General features: G+C 56.3%; 2 protein-coding genes across 4 annotated transcripts in view; both read right to left on the bottom strand.

Annotated features, from left to right (window-relative positions):
• The window catches only part of MYO7A (myosin VIIA), an 87,294-nt gene extending 86,404 nt beyond the window's left edge, over positions 1 to 890 (bottom strand). For 2 of the 3 annotated variants that reach the window (XM_026446990.2, XM_026446992.2), the window contains exon 1: positions 648 to 890. The gene's annotated coding sequence lies outside the window, so the exon portion shown is untranslated. The remainder of the gene's footprint in view (positions 1 to 647) is intronic. The other variant, XM_026446991.1, reaches the window with a different exon arrangement.
• A 2,086-nt stretch (positions 891 to 2,976) lies between these two features.
• Positions 2,977 to 20,143, bottom strand: part of CAPN5 (calpain 5) — a 58,395-nt gene continuing 41,228 nt past the window's right edge. Inside the window, exons 4-13 of the mRNA XM_023209339.2 lie at positions 16,685 to 16,893; positions 15,018 to 15,210; positions 13,746 to 13,939; positions 13,041 to 13,118; positions 10,998 to 11,193; positions 10,182 to 10,304; positions 8,423 to 8,619; positions 7,326 to 7,441; positions 6,656 to 6,792; positions 2,977 to 5,522 (exon numbers count right to left, since the gene is read on the bottom strand). Coding sequence (XP_023065107.1) covers positions 5,340 to 5,522; positions 6,656 to 6,792; positions 7,326 to 7,441; positions 8,423 to 8,619; positions 10,182 to 10,304; positions 10,998 to 11,193; positions 13,041 to 13,118; positions 13,746 to 13,939; positions 15,018 to 15,210; positions 16,685 to 16,893 — 1,626 coding nt within the window. The 3' untranslated portion in view covers positions 2,977 to 5,339. The remainder of the gene's footprint in view (positions 5,523 to 6,655; positions 6,793 to 7,325; positions 7,442 to 8,422; positions 8,620 to 10,181; positions 10,305 to 10,997; positions 11,194 to 13,040; positions 13,119 to 13,745; positions 13,940 to 15,017; positions 15,211 to 16,684; positions 16,894 to 20,143) is intronic.

The raw sequence follows: 20,143 nt of genomic DNA, 5'->3' as shown, positions 1-20,143 counted from the left end.
GGGCATAAACCCGGGGGGGAGCTCGTGGGGTGGCGTGAGCCCCGCCACCGCCCCCAAGCCCGGGGACAGAGGGAGACCCCCCCCCAAAAAAAAAAAAAAAAAAAAAGTTAATTTCTTTTCCAACTGACCACAGGGGCCATAGGCTGTATTTATATTTCTATGTCTATGCCTGGTTTTACGTCTTCCCCACTACAACCCTGGCTGATGGGGCTTCATACTCCCATTTCACAGATGGGACATTTGGTGCATAGAGGAGGGAAGTGACTTATCCAGAACTGGAGATAAACAGTGTCAAAGAGAAAGCAAAGGAGACAGAGAGAGAACGGACTCTTTTCTCTCTCTGCCACCACAGCATGTCTAGTCCCCTGGCCCCAGGATGCCCCTAACCCCAGCCTCAGCTCAGAGAAGATTTGATGGACAACATGCCCCTTGGCTCTTCCCTCCTCCAGAGGACACGCGTCCATCTTCCCAGGCTCAGGACAATTTCGTTCAGTGGCTGTGGTGACTGAGCCCTCAGGGGTGGCAGGAAGCCTAGTCCCAGGAGAAAGTGGCTACAGGGCAGAGGATCTAGAGGTAGCTCAAGTCCATGATTCCTCCACATCCAAACCCCTCCCAACGCCCCAGGACAGTGGGCAGCCCATTCTTACCTGGGGCCCAGCTGCTCACTCTCAGTGGCCTGCTAGCCTGGTACAGCTGCCACCTGCACGGAGGACTCGGGAAGCTGGGGTCATGGGCCCAGCCAGTCTGCAAACACACGTCCCCTCTTCCTCTGTCTCGCTCCGAGTCTCACTCTGGACGTCCCTCTGGATATTTTCCTTCCTCGCCGTCTCTCTGTGTGTGTCTTGTCTCTCCCTCTCTCTCCTGCCCAGAGCGGCTGTTCAGCCAGCACTGCTGCCCTCCCCTCCTCATTCCACAGCCTTCTCCCGGGAGGCGGAGCCGGAGGGGGCCTCCAAGGTCTGGGTGCGGTGACATCAGCTTGAGGGACGGGCTGTGCTGGGGCTGGGACTAACGTCCAGAGGCTGCTCAGGGCTCTGTTCGGAGCACTGGCTGCCGACAGGGAGGCAGGGTCATTGGGGTCTGTCTCTGGCTGTGCTGCTGAATGCACCACACCTGGGCCTGGACACCCCAGGCTGGCTTCAGGTGCCTCCTGTTGTTTGCAGGACAAGGCCTGCTGTCTCAGCACCTGAGCAGGAAACCCCATGTGATCCTGACTTAGTCTCTGATATGCTGGGGTCTCAGCCCGCTGCCCTCCTCCAGCCCCATTTCCTCCTCCTCCACCTGGCTATTTGGGAGAGAGAACGGTCAGGCAGAGCATGGCAGGAGAGAGAGTGCTGAGCTATAGCCCTGCCTTCTGCGCCTTCTCCCTCCTGCACAGCCACCCTTGCCTCTGATGTGTGTCCCCTGACGCTGGTCAATGCAACATTGCCCCCACGACCTGCTCTGACACATGTTATTCTGTAATCATCCAGAAACTTTGCCAAACCAGCTGACTAGGAGCCACCCCACATGTGACAGCGACACATACAAACTGAAGTGAAATCTGTGATTTAAAGGGGTGGGCAGAACCAAGCAAAGAAGAGCACAGGTCTTTGTTATTAGCGCTGTCGAGGGTGGAGACCTCCCGGGGCCCTATCAGGACCTGGCAGTTTCTCCTTTCCGCCCTCGGTGGCCACGCACCTGTCGGCAGCCCCATCGTGCACCTCTCCAGGGCAGCTCTGAGTGGCAGAAGGATGTCTCTTTTGGGTCCCTAGCCCCCATAACTGGGGTGTCTGCAGGGAAGCTACCCAGAAGGTGGGGTGGGGGCTCAAAGGGGCGCTATAGCTCGCCAGCGCCACCTGCTGGTTATAGGCCCCACTGCCCCGCTGCTTCCGTCAGGCGGGCTGAGCACCGCTGGGAAGTGACCCTGACAGGAGGCAGCTTCTGCTAGGGCCTGGGTCCCCTCAGACCCGACGACCCTGACCCAGGAAGACCCCAGGATGCCATCTGCCCCTTAGTCTGGTGGGCCTAACAGGAGTCCAGGAGTCCCTGGAACACAGTCCCCACCTAGGATTTACACCTGCTGCCGAAAGCTAGTACTGGCCACTCCTCAAGTCCCCCCTCTCCATCCTCCCAGGCTGGGCAGGGCCAGTGGTGTCAGCCCTACACGGTGGGAAAATGAGACCCCGGGGGAGCACAGGGAAGCCCATGGCACACGGCTGGCAGCAGGGACAAAATGCAGTGAGCTGTGGGGATGGGGCAGAGAGGTGGGCATGTTGTGGGGGACAGGGTGGCCTCCAAACACCAGGATGACAGCTACATTGTGCTCAGCCACGCTATGAACCAGACACTATGCCAAGCAGATCACACGATTTGCAACGCCTATTTCTCAGTCCCGTGAAGAAAGCGAGGCATCTCAGTTCACTTTGCCCTCACACTGCACTCACGCCGTCTCCCAAGTCCAGTTTTTCATTGAGTCATCCATTCTGCTTTCAGAATCATCCCAACCCTGCTGCTTCCCACCACCACACCAGCTTCCTGGCCCAAGATGCCTGCGTCTGCCCTCAGTAGCCTCTGCTCTGGTCCCCCCACACCTTCCTGTGCCCCGAAAGCCCATCTCCTCTTCCCAGCGTTTCATGCACGGATCAGGGAGTAGGCGGTCTCTAACCCAGCAGGCCCACACTGTCCCATCAGTAATGTGCGGTGTAGTTCGTCGTGACCATGGTATGTCTTTGTGCTCCCTGCTCGTTTGTAGACTGTTCCAGAGCAGTGATTGCTATGCCTGGTTCCCCACATCCCAGGTGTCCAGGACAGGCCTTGGCACAAAGCCAGCCCCATACAGATCTACTGAATTAAGGAATGACTGAATGATCCCCACAATCTCAGCTCACGGGTGCACCAGGCACGCAGTGGGGTCTTCCCTCTGACCAGAGGACAGTCGCCCAGGCCTGGGGAATATTCCTCCATTGTCCCTTCCCCCCAGAGAGACACAAGAAAGTCTTTTTGGAATTGTGATAAGATTTACTGAGAATAGAACAGGCTTCTTGTCCCCCAACCGTGTGGTGGATCCTGAGAAGAGGGAAGCCCAGGTCTGGGTAGTGTGGGCTGGAGACCCCACCCACCTGCAAATGGGGACTCCCAGGCCCCCATGGGTGCATACAGTGAACAAAGTAATTGCTCTCCCCTACCTCCCCTGATCCTTACCTGCCTGGCCCCCAAGGTCTCCTGGGGACCAGAGATCCCTGCAATAGCCGCGAGCCAGCCTGGCCCACCTCAAGGGGCAGGAAGCAAGGGCAGCACTGTGGAACCTGTTCTGTCAGGGGGTGGCAGGCATGGCCTGGCCCCGAGGCTGAAGCCCACAGGTCTGCCACTTGGTCCTGGTGTACCCCTGTATCCCAGGGGACATGGCTGAGCAAAGTCCCATGTGTTAGCCCGAGGTGCAAGCTGGCTCACTTCTCCTACTCAAGAGCCTTGATTTGAAATAGACATAGAGAAGTGGTGATTACATGAACATATATATATCTAGTGTGTGCACATACAGAGATACATAGAGAAAGGGGTATTATTTTGCCCTTACTCAGCACTTGGTAGTAAGAGTGCTGACACACAAGAATCATTGGCCCTACTTGGTAGAAGGGGGAAATTGAGGCACAGGAGGTTTAAGTGACTTGCTCCCAGTCATGCAGAGTCCTGGCCCCAGGCCCAGGTTCTTGAGGGGAAGTCCCGGCTTTCAAGAATGCTCTTGTCCTCCTTGTTGTTCATTTCTGGCCCCTCATATGGCCCAGGGCCAAGACCCAGGAGCAGAGCCAGACACAGAGTGAGGAGGCAAAGTCAGAGAATCCAGCACCTCCAGCCAGCACACTATCCAGACAGCAGGATCTGGAGTCGAAAAGTCAAGTTCCCAAAAGGAATTCCCAGCAAGGACACAGGAATTCCTGTTCTTGAATTAACTGCACTTTTTCATTTGCTACACCTGGTCTGGAAGCCCGAGAAGCGCACAAAAGGAATTCCCAGCAAGGACACAGGAATTCCTGTTCTTGAATTAACTGCACTTTTTCATTTGCTACACCTGGTCTGGAAGCCCGAGACGCGCACAGAAGAGATCCCAAGTGGGTCACGGCGCCAACGCTTACGAAGAGTTCTCCAGAGGACCAGCAAAACTGGAGCCAAGAAGAAAAATGGAGGTTCAGACTTTGAATTTTCTTTTAAAACCCCTGATTAAAATTGAGGTTTTCAACACAAAAATAATATAAAACATTGAGGACTAAAAGGAACATTTTGGTCCGGGCAGGAAGAAGAGCACTGTGGCCTCCTAGGCTGCATTTTGGGGGAATGTTGGTGGGGGGCTGTGGTCAGGTGATGGGGCTCCCTATCTCCTGCCAAGCCCAGTGGGTGGCCTGACTCTGGTGGGCCTGGCACCACACACCCCAGAGTCCTGTCTTTCAGGAAAAGCTGGGGTCTTACAGCAGAGAGGCTCTGGGAGCACCTCTCCCCTCTGGTCTCCAAAGCCCCTCCACCTGCCTGGCCTCTGGCCCACGAACCCAGGCATGCTCCTTCCAGCACGGGGCAGAGGAGTCAGGAAGATGCCCTTCCTCACCCCTACTGATACCACCTCTCCAGGGACCTGAACCCAGGGGCTGGGAATGGAATCGGAAGCTAGAACGAGCAGGCAGCTGCAGCTCCCCTGGGTATCTGCCTCTGAGAGGACCTGAGGACAGAGGCGAGGCCCAAGGTAGAGGCCGGAGGAGGGCCCCGCTTCACCTGGGGCCTCAAGGTGTCATTTATTCATTTGGCAAATCTCCACTGAGTGAGGAAATGGATGGGTGAGTGGACAGGATTAGAGAATGAACAAATGTCACCTGCATATCTTCCCAATTCCAGCCTGAGCAGGAACCTGGCAGGAGCCAAGAGTCCTTTCAAGGTGGGACAACACCAGGTATTGCTGGTGGGGAAAGTGAGGTCTGGGAGGCTGGGTTGGGCCTAAGACACAAGGAGCAAGAATGGGGCTTGGGGATGTGGCAGTTCGTGTGTAAACAAGTGACATCTTCTTGGCACTCCTCGGCAGACAGCAGGGCCTTAGGAAAATGTTTTCAACGGATAGAGTCCCTTAGCAGTGGTGACAGTTGAGGTGGGGAGGACTATTTGAAATCTCAGCAAGGATGCTCCTCCACGAGAAGGGAATGCTTTGGGGCCCTCAGGACACTGAGGCTGAGAGAGGGGCAGAGACTTCCTAAGGTCACACAGCAAGTCAGTGGAAGAGTGGGAAAAGGACCCCAGTGTCCTGGCTCCCAGGCTAGACCCAGGCCCACTGGGGACATGCAGATGGTGGTGGGAACTGCTGGAGCCAGGCAGCTGGGCAGGTGTCAGACAGCCATGAGGGAGGTGCTGCTGAGAATGTGCACAGCCACAGTGCCTGGCAGGTCGCTGGGCTGCCGGCTGTTTCGGTCCCGGAGGTGGAGGGTATGCAGGGCCTGGAGGTTGTCTGGGTCAGCCTTTAGGTGCACCTGGCCCAGAAATTCATCCTTTAGCACTCGGTGGTTCCAGACCTGGGAAGAGACAGAGGATCATGGGAGGGGCGGGCTACCTCCAAGTCCAGAAGGTAGGAAGCAAGGGCAGCACTGTGGAACCTGTTCTGTCAGGGGGTGGCAGGCATGGCCTGGCCCCAAGGCTGAGGCCCACAGGTCTGCCACTTGGTCCTGGTGTGCCCCGGTATCCCAGGGGACATGGCTGAGCACAGTCCCACATGTTAGCCCAAGGTGCAAGCTGGCTCACTTCTCCACCCCCTACTCAGGTCTATGGGGAGTGCTGGTGGTGGTGGCAGGGCCTTGAAGTGCAAGCCTGGCTGAGGATCAGGGGCCCTGGGCTGTCTGCCTCTCCATGAACCATGGGCAAGTTGGTGCCCCTTCCAGAGCCTCAGGCTCCTCAGCTACCTAAGCTCCCTCCCATGCATAAAGTGAAATCTGTTATCAGCTCCGCTAGTGATCTTGGTGAACTTGGACAAGCGATACACCCACTGCCCTAGTTTCCCCATCTTTAATATGAGGGTTGAGTCAGCTGCCCTTAGGGGTCTTTCCAGCCCTGAGACATACAGGTCTGTGATTTGATCCAGTGTGACCCAGTGTTAAGAAAACTTGGATAAGCCACAGTGGCTCCCCCAGGGGGCCCCAAATGCTTGTTTACAGATGCTGTCTCATTGACAGAGATGCTGACCAAGGCCTGCGGGCCAGAGAGCTCCCTACTATTGAGTTCAGAATCATCATCCCCAGGCTACATCAGCCTGAGAGGAGAAGGAAGCCGTGCGAGGACACTGGCTTTCTATGCCCTGCCCAAGGCTCTTGGGAAATAGCCACACCCACCACACAGCAGCTCAGTGCCACTTTCCAGGTGGGACAGGTCCCAAAGCTGAGGGTGAGGTCAGCGGAGATGACTGCTGTCCCCAGTCAGGAGACTGACCCTGCTGGATCTCAGGACCACACCAACGAATCAAATTAACCTACCTACAGAGGGACCTTGGAGCGGCAAGAGAGCTCCCAAAGCCACACCAGGGGTCAGGGACAGACAGCTAGAGCCCAGCATGCCTGGGTCTCCGTCAGAGGGTCTTCCACCTGGGCTTGTCTGTCTGAGTGGGGAAGCCTCAGGCTGGGAGCCCCGGGGGTGGCCTCCGGAATCAGGGGCTCACCTGTACAGTGATGGGCTGGCTCAGCTTCTTGCGGTAGAAGATGCCTTTCACATTGTACTCTGGTGTGGAGGTGCCCTTCTGCACGGCCGAGCGGACTTTGTCCCCCTCACACTTGATGATTACGTAAGAGTTAGCCCCTAGCGAGAGGGAGTGGGAGATGGGGTGAGGGTGGGGCGGGGGCTGCGGCAGGGCCTGGATGGGACAGATATCTGCAGGTGAGATACCCACCTGGCTCAGTTATTCAGATGGAGGGACTGGAGCCTGACCCACCTCAAGGCCCCTTCGTTTCCAGAGACAGGCTGGCCAGCAGGGGTGCACTGGCCATCTCCAGCCTCCAGAGCTTTACCCACACTGCTCCCTCTGCCCGGAGCACCTTTCTCCCTTACCCCCTTTCATCAGGCTTTGTATCTTCTCAGCCTGGAAAAAGGCCACTCCCTCCAGGAAGCCTTCCCTGAGGTCTCCCTCCCAGCTGGAAGCCTCCTGAGAGCAGAAGGTAAACCTTTTCCTCTCTACATGCCCAGCATCAGGCATCACCCCAGGAATGGCTGGGACTGCAGTGCCTGCAGTGCCTCTGCGAGCAGGAGAGCTCTGAGGCTGGTGTCCGTGCGGGCGGAGAGAGGCCATGGGGCAACTGGCAGGAGGGCCGGGGGACTTCCCCGGAAGAGCTCACCTGTTGGGGAGTCCTTGAGGCCAGCAGCCCCCAGGACGTGTACCTGGGTCACCAGCTGGGGGTAGCCACAGAGGGAGCTCCAGCAGGTGTGTGGGGGCTCATCCAGGCGCAGTTCCCTGATATGGGGTGACAGGGGAGAGGGGGGTGATAGAGAAGGGCCAGGAAGACAGGGGTGAAGAGGGGGTTCAGAAAGTCGGGAGGGAAGGAAAGCAGTATTAAGCCCAGATTTGATTTCATTTGGTCCTGGGCAAACTCCCATGAGCAGTCCCCAGCTGTCCAAGCCCTAGGGGCTTCCTGCCGATCCTTCCCCAGGGAAAGGGCAACTTGCTGAGCACCTTCTGTGTGCCAAGTCCTCCGCTGGCGTTATGGGTGATTCCTAATCTCCACAAAGGCTATTACGATGCCCATTGCACAGCTGAGGAAGCAGCAGGCTCAGCCAGGTGAGGGCTTGCCCAACAGCTGGAAAGCTGGGGAGCCTGGGTCGGCAGAACCCTGAGCCGTCTGACTCCACAAGCTGCCTCCTGGGTCTGGCACGTGCACAGAGCTCACCTGTCCTTCGGGGGACACCGAGCCTGGGCTATATATCACAGTGGAGAGCAGTGCGAGACACACAGGGTCAATGCCCCAGCAGGGACACAGAGGGCTTCAGCACTGGAGCCCAGAGCCACCCCCATGGGACAGGAAATTGTGGTGACAAGACCCAACCCTGGAACCAGGCAGGCTGGGTGACCCAGCCTGACTCCACCACCGGCTGCGTGACCTCGGACAACCCTTCTAACCTCAGCCCCTGAATCTCATTGGTAAAGTGAGGGAGTCAGGCCTCCCGCTCAGGGATGCAAGAAGATCAAATGAGATGAGTGAAAGCTTCTCTGTCAACTGTAGAGTGCAGTGTACATACAAGAAGCTGTTCCTAGTCATGGCCAGGGATGCTGGGACAGGGGAACAAGAGAAGAGAAGGGAAGGAGATGGGCACTGGTATCAGCCCAGAGTGGCTGGAGGCCCAGAGACACTGAGCATCTCCGAGGCTGCAGGTTCCTGGTTGGCCCAGTGTGGACCTCGCCTCCACCCACATTGGCCTCAAGCCAGCCCCCAAGTACCGGCAATTGGAGGGCACATCAGTGAAGACTCGGAGCAGGAACTCGCCAGTGTAGCCTGGCTCAAAGGTGGTGGGGATGATGACATAGCGGCCCTCGGGCTGATCAGTGCGCAGGAAGACGCTGCGTGAGTTGATGTAAATGGAGCTGGCGGCCTTGTGCTGCAGGCTGTGCATGCGGTACTGGCGGTTCTCCTCCACCTGCAGGAGGTAGGAGGGGCTGGGCCTCGTGGAGACACACCCTACAACACCCCGTCTCCCCCTCACCACCATGGAAGGGACGATGGACTCCCTTTATATGAAATGTCCAGAACAGGCAAATCTAGAGAGACAGAAGTGGATTCGTGTTTGCAGGGCTGAAGGGAAGAGGTCAATGGGAGTGGGTGGTGATTGTTAAAGGGAGTGGGTTTCTTTCGGGGAGATGAAAATGTTTTACAATTGATTGTGGTGATGGTTGTACAAACTCTGATCACACAAAAGTCACAAGATTGTATACTTTACATGGCCAAATTGCATGCTCTGTGAATTATATCTCAATAAAAACTATTAAAGGAGGCTGGGCGCAGTGGCTCATGCCTGTAATCCCAGCGCTTTGGGAGGCCAAGGTGGGAGGATCACTTGAAGCCAGATGTTCAAGGTCAGCATGGGCAACAAAGCGAGACCTCATCTCTACAAAAAACTTAAACGTTAGCCAGGCATGGTGGCGTTCACCTATAGTCCCAACTACTAGGGAGACTGAGGTGGCATGATCATTTGAGTTCAGGAATTTAAGACTGTAATGAGCTGTGATGGCACCACTGCACTCTGGCCTGGGTGACAGAGCAAGACCCTGTCTCTTAAAACAAAACAAAACAAAAAAATAGACGGCAATAGGAATCCCCCTGGTAACAATGTCAGTGGGGTTTCTGACTCTAACAGCACAACCAAGTATCAGGATCTGCAGAGGTTACAGCACATGTCCATGAAGTGCCATCACCAGCTGCCAGGACCTGCCTCACAATCCCAAAACAAGTGTTCTGGTCACACTAGTGAAGATCACCACATGCCAAAGTCACAACAGTATGTCACAAGACACTAGCACACAACAAATGTACCAGCACAAGGGTATAAACAAAGTGCCACAGCATGGCCAGGCGCATGAGACAACAAGGACTCAGCAAGGACCCAGCCTCTGCAGGTCCCGGTGGCTTCACTCCGTTCTCAGGGTCTGACAGGCACATGGGGTCCCACCACGCTGACTGTCACCACACACTGGGCATTACAACATGTGGAAGGCCTCAGGTTCCAGGCCAGGGGGTGCGGCCAGGGGTGACCCCACGTGGCTGTGCTCAAGGATGCCTCCTCCTGGTGCCCAGCAAGGCCTCCAATGCAGGAAGGCCGAGGGGCTGCAAGGGGTCCTGAGCCCTGAGGGAGGAGCAGCGGGGGCCCAGCAGATACCCAGGGCCTCCCAGGGCCTGGCCCCAACCACCAGCAATCTTCCCCTTCCTCATCTGCCAAACATCCCAGGCCTGTGGGTCTTAGGCGGAAAGCAATCAGGCTGAGACCTCCCATAGAAGCCAACCGTGGGCAGGCTGGGCCCTCTGTGAATATTCTAAATGGGGCCCATGCCACGGCATCCTCACAACGTTTGCCACGGTGGCCAGGGCGGCTGGGGCGATGGCAGTGACCAAGGTGTTCTAGAGTGTTCTTCCCCAGGTATGGGCAGTCCAAACTCCAGCTCCCTCCCCCTCCCCACCCACAGCAGGAAACCTGGCTGGCCTCACCTTGTAGATGTCAAAGCCAATGGCCAGGTTCTCACCCTTGCCCTCCCAGCGCGTGGACCGCTTTGGCCGCTGCTGGATGCAGATCAGGACTTCATCTTCTGGCTTCTTGACATCAAAGATGTACTGCAGGTGTGGCCAAGGAGAGACAGAGATACTGCAGTGAGACCACACCAGGGATGGGCTGGCTGGCTCCCGGAAGCTCAGATTCCAGAGCCTGGACCAGTCACAACACCTCTCTGTGCCTTGGTCCCTCTGCTGTGAGGTGGGCCCACCAATGCCTGCAACGGCTACCCTGCATGAAGGCCGGGGAAACCAATGCCATGGTGGCCGATCTGCACAGAGCCTGGCACACAGGTGGTGCTCAACAGAGGCACATCTAGGACCAGGGCTAAGCAGTGCCATGGGTCAGACTGAGGAGGCTGTGGGGAGAGGCCCCATGGGGAAGCCCAGCCCAGCCAAGTTCCCAGGAAGGGACAGAATTGTGCTGTTGTGGAAACAAGGGGCTGAGTCCCCGGCTCAGCCTCTAAATGTCCCTGTAGCTCAGGACAAGACACCCAAATGTCCCTCAGAGCCATCCCTCAGAGCCACGGTTTCCTCATTTTTACCATCTATAGGTCAGATTGTGAGGCTGGGGGCTTCATGACCCCCAGATGGGACCAGTGTAACCCCATCTAACCCCCACTGTACAGACAGATTTGCTGAGGCCCAGGGAGGGACAGGGATTACCCAAGGTCGTACGGGAGTCCCTGGGAGGACAGTGGCAAAGCACCCCGCAGCTGCTGCAGGGGCAGGGTGGGGGTCCCTGAGAACGCCCACCTGCGGGTTCTGGAAGAAGGTGTCCTTGTGGTTGATGCAGCCGCCACTGCGGTTCTGTCGCGGGTCCTCGTGCAGTGTCCAGGCGCCATGCAGCCGGGCCTCCTCCCACGTCTTGTGGATGCTCAGGTAGGATGTGTTGATCAGGCGGCACTTGATGATGTCCGTGAAGTACCGGCACACGTCCTCGAAGGTCATCCTGGATGTGGGGAGGGGCTGAGCAGGGTACCGCCCCCACACCTCTCCAGGCTCCTGGCCCCCCAGCCCAGCCACCTAATATGTCCATATGGCCCAGACGTGAGAGAACACAGCTGGCTTTGAGAGGAGAGCTAAGCCCACATAAGGGCATGGGCATGGCATTGCACGGACCCTTAACCTCTCTTCTGACTTGTTTCCTCGCCTGTAAAATGGGGCTGAATCTAACAGCAGGTGCCCATCTCAGAGCTGGCAAAGGAATTAGGTAATGTAATCAAAGCAGGCAGTGCAACTCTCAGCAGACAGAGCACACGGGCAAACGCAGGCTGTTACTGTCGGGAATGGTGTTAATAACTACTGTCTGCTGCCCTCTACAGTTTATAAAGCACATCTGCATCCACGATCTTCCATGGCTGTTGTGAGGCTTAAGTGGACGGTGGGAACCCCATGGTGAGCGTGCTGCAGTGGCCAGGGTGTTGCTATGGTCACTGCACACTGTGAATGCGTCCAGCGGGCTGGTGGGGGCAGCGGGTAGTGAATTAACTGTGAACATGTAAGAGAAAGGCCTTCAGAAGAAACTCTTTCTAAAGACAAGTAGTTCTGCTGTGTTTTTATCTGCTGACCCCTGAGCAAGACTGGCAAAGTGGCCTGGGTGGCCTTCTGCAGCAGCTGACCTGACACCTGCAGAAGGGCTCCTCATTGGGTGCCAGGACCACTGCCATCTGCCCCCGGTCTGCCTGGGGGCCCCGAAAGAATCCAGCACACACAGGATGCCTGTACCCCTCCAGGAAGGGGCTGAGTTTCCGTATCAGGTTCTGCTGAGGGGTGACACTGAGCCTGGCCCACATTCAGGACTCATGCAGGCTGGATGAATGCAGGATGAACCCTTATTACTACTGGGGTTTTTCTTTTTGTTTTTGAAACAGGGTCTTGCTCTTTTGCTCAGGATGGAGTGCAGTGGTGCGATCATGGCTCAGTATAACCTCAACCTCCTGGGTTCAAGCAATCCTCCCACCTCAGCCTCCCGAGTAGCTGGGTCTACACGGGTACATCATCACACCCAACTAATTTTTCATTTTTGTAGAGATGGGGTCCCACTATGCTGCCCAGGCTGGTCTCAAACTCCTGGCCTCAAGCAATCCTTCTACCTCGACCTCCCAAAGTGCTGGGATTATAGACATGAGCCACTGTACCCAGCCAATTACTGAGCTCTTTAAGCTGAGCTGCTGTCATCTTCCCAGCTCACCCATGTACCTGCTTAGCTCCCCTCTCAAACCCAGCTGTGTTTTCTCACCTCTGTGCCACGTCTCCTTCCTTGCCCACCAAGGGCTACTCTATACCTCAAGTCTCAGCTTGGGAGCTAGCTCCTCTGGGAGCCTCTGCTACCTAATCTCAGAAATCAGGCTGCCAGAGGGCCCCTGGAGGCAGGCTGCAGGCAGGGCTTCCCGGAGAGGGACTGGGCATAGACCTAGTGCCCCTTGCCACACCACACCGCTGGTGCTGGACTGCGCTTCATACCTCCTTACCCTTGCTGGGGAGAACCTGGTGGGCCCACCTCTTAGACGACTCCCTGACCTGCATGCCAAGGGCTCAGTCTGGGTGCCACAGCGGCTCCAGGACCCCTCAGTTTGGCAGAGGGGACTGTGGGGATCAAAGGGCCTGGTATTGCCCAAGTAATTTTACAGAGGAGGAAACAGGCTCTGAGACGGTGTGACTTGTCCACGGCCACACAGCAAGTTGATGATGAGGCATGCAGGAGAGGCCTGGCTCCTGACTCCCCACCTGGTGCTCCCCGCCAGGCCCGTGGGAAGCTCCCCCTCAGCCCCGGACGCCCAGGGCACACACACTCACCAGAACTCACCGTCGTCCTGCACCGTCACGCCCATCTTCTCCCGCTCACTCTTGCTCACTTTCTGCCACTCCTCCGAGCTGGGGTGTGAGGGCCGGGGAGGAGAAAGGGAGCTGTGTAAGAGGCAGGCCCACCAGGATCTCTCCGGCAAAGGCGAGGAGGCCCGAGGGGCAGTCTCGCACCAGGCCTCCAGCGGCACGGTGTGGCCAGGGGCACTGGGGCCATGCCCAGCCCCTCTCCAGGAAGCCCTGCCTGCCTCCTCCCTCAAGGGACTGTGAGCTGCCACCATGCTGGGAGGTCTGGAAGCAAAGCTGCAGGCTGGGAGGAGGGGGGCGTGACCCCCGGTGAAGAAGGCTCCTTCACTTAGCACTTGGGCTCCGCTCCCATCCTGGCTTCACCAGGGCCAGGAGCCAAGCACAGAGGGGTCCCCCATTTGCTCAGGGCTGTGGCCTCCCTCCCTGTTCCCTCCCTCACCCACTCACCAAGCTGGTCTCTACACCCGCTACGGGTCAGCTCACCTCCAGCCCCAGGTCTTTCTTGTGCTCAATCCATCACCCCATACACCCACTCCAAAGTAATTCATTCCTAGTGTCATCCTTCCCCAGATCCTTCAAGGCCCAGCCCTGGTGCCACCTCCTCCAAGAAGCCCACCCGTCCTTGTCCAAGCCCTCATGCCCTGTGCCTACACCCCCATCCCCAGGCCTCACGTGTCACTCCAGGGCCCGTTCCACTCCCGCTCGCCCCAGGGGTTGCGTAGGCGGATCATGTCCAACTTCTCTGACTTGAAGAAGGCCAGTAGGCCGTGGCCCAGGCGCACCTTGCGCACATCAGTGACGGCATACGCATGGCCCTTTACCAGGCCGCACGCCAGGCGGGCCTCCATGTCAGCTGCTGTCACTGCCTGTGGAAGGACACAGTTGCTGAGAGAGGCAGGGCCATACTGGAACCCAGACCAGGGACTCACGTGCTGGAGGGCCAGGAAGCCGCACGGGACCTACAGGATGGGACGGGAATTGCAGTCATGGGGCAGTGCTGTGTTCACAGACCTTGAACACCCCCACGGGCAGCAGTCTCAGTAAAGGAAGGCACCCACAGTGGGTCAGCCCAGGGGAATGCTGGTGCAAATGTGCACTGGCTCGGCTGTTGTTAAATATTCCAGGAACTGTTAAGTATTCAGGAACATTGCTTTGTTTTTTGTTTTTTGAGACGGAGTTTCGCTCTTGTTGCCCAGGCTGGAGTGCAATGGTACGATCTCAGCTCCCCACAACCTCTGCCTCCCGGGTTCAAGCAATTCTCCAGCCTCAGCCTCCCGAGTAGCTGGGATTACAGGCACGCACCACCACGCCCGGCTAATTTTGTATTTTTAGTAGAGATGGGGTTTCTCCATGTTGGTCAGGCTGGTCTCAAACTCAAACTCAAACTCTCAAATCTCAGGTAATCCGCCCACCTTGGCCTCCCAAAGTGCTGGGATTATAGGCATGAGCCACCGCACCCGGCCAGGAATATTGTTAATAGCTGTTGTTAAATGTGGGTAGCTGGAAATCAGCCACAATGGGAGTATTTACACCACAGTAATTAGCAAATGCTACAAATCAGGGCTTTTTACTTAGCAACAGAGGCAGTTTACCAGCACACCACGGGGTCTGCTAAACTTGGGTTCGAGCTTTGTTTTCTGTGGGCCTCAGCTTTCTCATCCAAAACATGAGCAATTAATGAAATCAGGACCACCCTCAGGTGCACAGACGTTCATAACTCAAGAGGATCAGAAAGAAGTTTTGATTGAACAGTGTGGGAAAGGCTTTTCATAGCCTAGAGGGTCTGGGCAGGGGGTTGCACCTTCCAACTTCTCCCCTCCCCCACGAGGCTGAGGGTCTGGATACATAGGAACTGACCTGAGTGGGGGATGTCACAGCTGTCTCCCATCTCGGTCAGTGAGGGTGAAGGGGAGGGGCTGCCTCTGGGGCCTGCTGTGTTCTCACCTTGATGGAGGCACTGATGAGGCCGCCCCGGCTGTGCACTTTTAACATGCGCTCAAAGAGCTGGTTCCTCTTAGTCTCATCGCTGGCAAAGTCACCCTCGGTCAGGTCGATGGGCTCAGAAACACCACCCGTGAAGTCCACCAGTGCGTCTGCTGTGTTGCCTCCATCCAGGGCCTGGTAGCAGCCTGCCAGCCTGGGAAGCAATGTGGAAAGACTTCCCAGCTCGTGCTCCCCAGCCAGGCTGCATCCTTCACCTCTATGAGGGAGGTTTTTGAAACTCAGAGGGGTCAGACAACCTGTTACAGTTACACAGCAGGCCACGGCGGAGCTAACACTAAAACCCAGTTCTTAACACTCAAGCCAACATACAAGGCTTAAATTCCCCTAAGCCTTAGTGGCTCAATTTTGAAAAATCAGCTGTCCAAAAAAAAAAAAAAAAAAAAAAAAAGCAACACTTTTCAAAAGTGCCAGCAATGGTCGGGGTGGGGAAGGAGTCACTGTTTAACGGGTATAGAGCTCCTGCTGGAATGATGAGAAGGTTCTGGGGATAGGTAGTGGTGATGGCGCATGGCACTGTGATCATAATGAATGCCACTGAATTGTATGTTTCCACATGGTTAAAATGAGAAGCATTATGTTTTGTACATTTTACCACAATGAACCTGTTCTTCAAAAAAACAAAAGACAACCAAGGCCCCTGGGTCGGCTCCTCTGGAGTGGGGAAGACAGGCCTGTATTCAGGTGGTGGAGACTCAGTGGCCACCAGGGGGCTGGCTTTCCTTTCTTAGGATTGAAAGTGGAAGCTGCCAGTGTGTTTTCTTGGGTTTTTGATGTTGGGAGTTGTCTTTCTTTTTCCTCTCTCCCCCTTTCTCTTGTTCTCTGTCTCTCTCCCTCCTTGCCCCTGCCCCTACACACATATTTTTCCAGCAAGATTGACAAATGGGCCTAGCAGGAGGAACCAGGGAGTGGCTCCCCTAGAGCTGGCGAGGCTGGCCTCTGACCCCAATGCCCCTCCTCCCTCCTGGCCTAGACCTATCCCTGCCCCGCAACGGCCTGGGCATGGGCAGGCCACTCTTCCCCAGGGCTCCCCACGGCTCAGCAAAACTCCGCTTGTGCCCCTTCTATGCTGGGCTCTGTGCTAGGCACCGGGGACACAGAAGCAGAAGGCACGGAGCAGAAGGAGGGGTCAGCAAAGACAGAATGGACAGTCAGCCAGGCAGAGGTGGACAGTGGACAAGAGGGAGGCCCGGCAAGCGGGGAAGGCAGGCAAGCAGCCCACCCTGCACAACCAGGCCCCAGCTCAGTTACCACTTCCCCAGCCAAGGCCCCAGGCAGGGCGTGGCAGCATGAACCTTCGAGGAACGGTCCTAGATGTGAGTGCTGCCTCTGCCCCCAGCTACCTACGAGATGTTGCCTGGGCCTCAGTCTTCTCCCTCTAAAATGGGAGTAAGCAACATTCCTCTCCTTACAGGGCCCAGGCCTCCAACCCACCCAGCGCAGGTTCGGCTGACTATGCCCGCAGGCCTGGCGGTTGGGCCTGCCGCATGCCTGCACCAGCCCCTGGCCTCTCTGTGCCTAAAGCCCTGGCTAAGGAAACACCATAAGGAGCCTATCCAGTGCCACCCCCGCCTGGGCCTCCCACCTGCCTGCCTGCTGCTGGCACCTACTTGGCATAGGCCTTCTCCACCAGGGCACACCAGAACTCATTGCGGGAGTTGGAGTGGCAGTAGATGAGCTGGTTGTTGACTGTGGGCAGCCGGTCATCGATGACCACGTCCACCCATTCCCCGAAGCGCCAGAAGTGGAAGTGGAAGATGCCCGCGTAGGCGTTGGGCTTTTCAGGGTCCCATTCCTGCTCTTTCCAGTCTGGGATGACCTGGGTGGGGGGAGTGGGGGATAGGATGGGGGGACACAGTGAGGGGATGGCTGGCTTCCTGAGGAAAGGGGGGTGCGAGCTTCCAGTGAATCAGAACGGAAAGGAATACTGGGTTCAGGTTCCGACTCTGCCACAAGCCTGCGTGAGACCCAGGCGAATCCTCCCCATCTCCGGGCTCAGGTTCCCATCTCCGCGGGGCTTGGAGGCTCCCTGGGCCTCCTTCCAGCTGTGTTGTTCTCAGAGTGTGTGAGCTTCCCTTTCTCACGCCTCCCTGCAACCTTCCCCGAGACTTCTGTCTACATCTACCACCAGCTCCTGCCTAGTGACCAGCAGCACCATCCACCCATCCAGCCCACCCCAATGCTGGCAGTCCCCCTTGCTGCAGCCCCACTGGCTACTTCGCTTTCCCTCCCTCCATCAAATCAGGCCAATCTGAGCACCTCCATCCTCCTGACATCCATCTCCTCCTCTCCTTCCTGCTGGCACCACCCTGGCCCAGTTCCCCATCTCCCCGCCCAGGGACACTGCACCAGTGTCCACAGTTACATCTACTCTCGCCCCACACAGACTAACCCAGTCCTGTCACTTCCCTAGAAAATAAGACCCAAACTCTCAATGCACGCCCCCAGCCTCATTTCTCTGCCTCCCCCACGGCAGCCCCCATCCCTGCTCACTGCTCCGGATTCTTCCTCCTCCTCTTTACCCAGTAGACTTCCATTTGTCCTTTAGTGTCCATCCTCTTCCTCCAGGAAGCCCTCCCTGACTTTTCAGATTAGGCCAGGACCCCTATCTCAGTCTCATGGCCCTTGGCAGCTCTCATCTGAGATACTTACCTTTACCAAGTTATAATTAAGTAACTGTGTGACTTTGAGCTCAGTGTCTGATGTTATCACTGGAATGTCAGTTCTCTGGGGGTAGGGCCATATAGGCCTCGGTCACTGCTATGCACCCAGCACCTAGCCCAGGGCCTGGCCCAGAGAGTATGTTTAGTAAACATGCACTGACTGAATGAATTCAGAGACATTGATGGGGGACACTGAGACACTGATTTTATTACTTGTGAAGCATCTGGGAAATGCCTGTGACTACCACGAATTATCTCCATTTAATTATCACGATAACCTCTGAGTAGATGACTATTATCCAGTCCTACTTCACAGATGACAATACTCTGGTCCAGACAGGGCATGTAACTCGTCCAGGGTCACATAGCTAGAAAATACACACATGCTTTGGAGGCAGACCAACCTTGGTTTGAAGCCAGGATTCAAACCCAGATCTGTCTGCCTCTGAAAAATGAGCTCCTTGGCACCGTGGACCACTCTGCACCCAGCCCCAGGCTGGACACTGAAAACCAGGTGAATCACATGGCCCCTCCCCTCAAGAGGCTCCCAGTCTGGTGAGAGAGGGAGGCACCCAGGCAAAGTGCTGAGGCTACACAGGGTGCAGGCAGGGCTATGTGAGAAGGGAGTGCCAGACCCTACTCAACAGCATCTGCACAGCGGCCACAGGGCATTCCCCAAGCAGATGAGGACAATAGCCACAATCTGGGCAGAGAAGGGTAAACCCTTCACCCTGTCAAGTCAGGGTGCATGACCCCTGACCCTGCTGGGCATGGGACCAAGTGGAGCTGAGCCCCATCGCGATCATAAGCAGCTCCTTCTAGAAGAAAACCACTCCAGGTATGGGGGTCACCCAGGCGGAGGAATCAGAGGTACACCAGGAGGCTGGCACTCACCTGAGTGTACAAACTTCAGCCAAAAGCTGCTCCCCACTGCACGCTCATTAAGGACACTTTTGTTTGCACATCTTTTACCATCAACAGGGATGTTGGCAAAGGGAAATGCTCCCTAATGGGACATGTGAGACCAAGAAAATGAAAATGCTAACTGCAGTGAGAGGTACTACTGCCCTAATGGAGCCCTGCTGGGTCCCAGGCACAAGGCCAGGCTGCTCACACTAGCACCCCTGAGCCTCATGACAGGCTTTTGAGGCGATACTACTGGAAGGTGCTGGGAGATGGCTGGCCTCAAGCACAAGTGAAGGAGGCAGGGTTCAAACCCAGGACTTCCCAACCTGGCCACTGTCTGGAACCCAGCAAGGGCTCAACACTGGCTGTTCCTTTCCCCCACCTCCTTACCCCGACTTTTCTGTCAACTCTGTGCCCTTTCTAAGTAAAAACACCCTGACTCCTGGCACTCTCCCCACTTTGCTTTCTGGACGGAGAGCTGTATCAAAAATAGGTCTCATGGGAGGCCAAGGCAGGTGGATCACTTGAGGCCAGTTCAATACCAGCCTGGCCAACGTGGTAAAACTCTGTCTCTACTAAAAAAGAATATAAAAATTAGCTGGGCATGGTGGTGTGCACCTGTAATCCCAGCCACTCAGGAGGCTCAGTCATGAGAATCACTTGAACCCGGGAGGCGGAGGCTGCAGTGAGCTGGGCAACAGAGCAAGACTTTGTCTCAAAAGAAAAAGAGCGGTTCCATACAGGGTGAGGGTTACCATTCCCACCGCACAAATGGGAAGGCTGAGGTCCAGAAAGAAGCAAGATCTGCCCAAGCACACAGAGTGACAGGGAGTCCTAAGCTGAGAACACGGGCCTGGCCCACTGCCTTCACCCCCTCCTTCTGCTTCTGCCCTGTTCTGAAAGCTCTGGACTGCATGGCTGGGAGGAAGGGCAGCCCTCACAAGCTGCTGGGACCTCGGGAGGATCATTAGTCAAACTCGAGGCTTGGCTCTGAGCCCTCTGTGGCTCAAGAAGCTGCTCATGAGGCTCCAGGGCCTGGAGATCCAGAGTCTGGGATCCCCGAGGGCCTCCATTTCCCCTCCTGCTTCACCACCCTGCACTTGGCACGGGATGGGCCCCAAGCCAGCCTTCTCACCCGCAACTGCTCTGCTGTCAGCCAGGATGCTGAGCAGGAGGGAGACTGTCCAGACAGGTGTGCTCCAAACCAAAAACCAAAAACCCTCTCACGCCATGCCGGAAATCAAGGAAGCCAGCACAGACTCCTGGGGCCATGTCAAAGGATTCAGGAACCATCCTGAAGAGGTTCCTGCTGGCCAAAGATGGTCTAATTTGAGCATCAATAAGGGCAAAAACAGCAATGGATTAAAACACATCAAGTATGTTCAAATTCATGAGATCAGAATGATACTTACAAAAACAATTAGTCACTGTCAGAGGAGGGTAGGGAATCAAGTCTTTTTTTATTGAAACTGGAAAATTACAAGAAATTTATCCTGTCTC

Source organism: Piliocolobus tephrosceles, chromosome 13, assembly GCF_002776525.5.
Source record: "Piliocolobus tephrosceles isolate RC106 chromosome 13, ASM277652v3, whole genome shotgun sequence".
Lineage (NCBI taxonomy): Eukaryota > Metazoa > Chordata > Mammalia > Primates > Cercopithecidae > Piliocolobus > Piliocolobus tephrosceles.
Note: the sequence above shows the minus strand (reverse complement) of the source record. Positions and strands in the feature narration are given on the sequence as shown.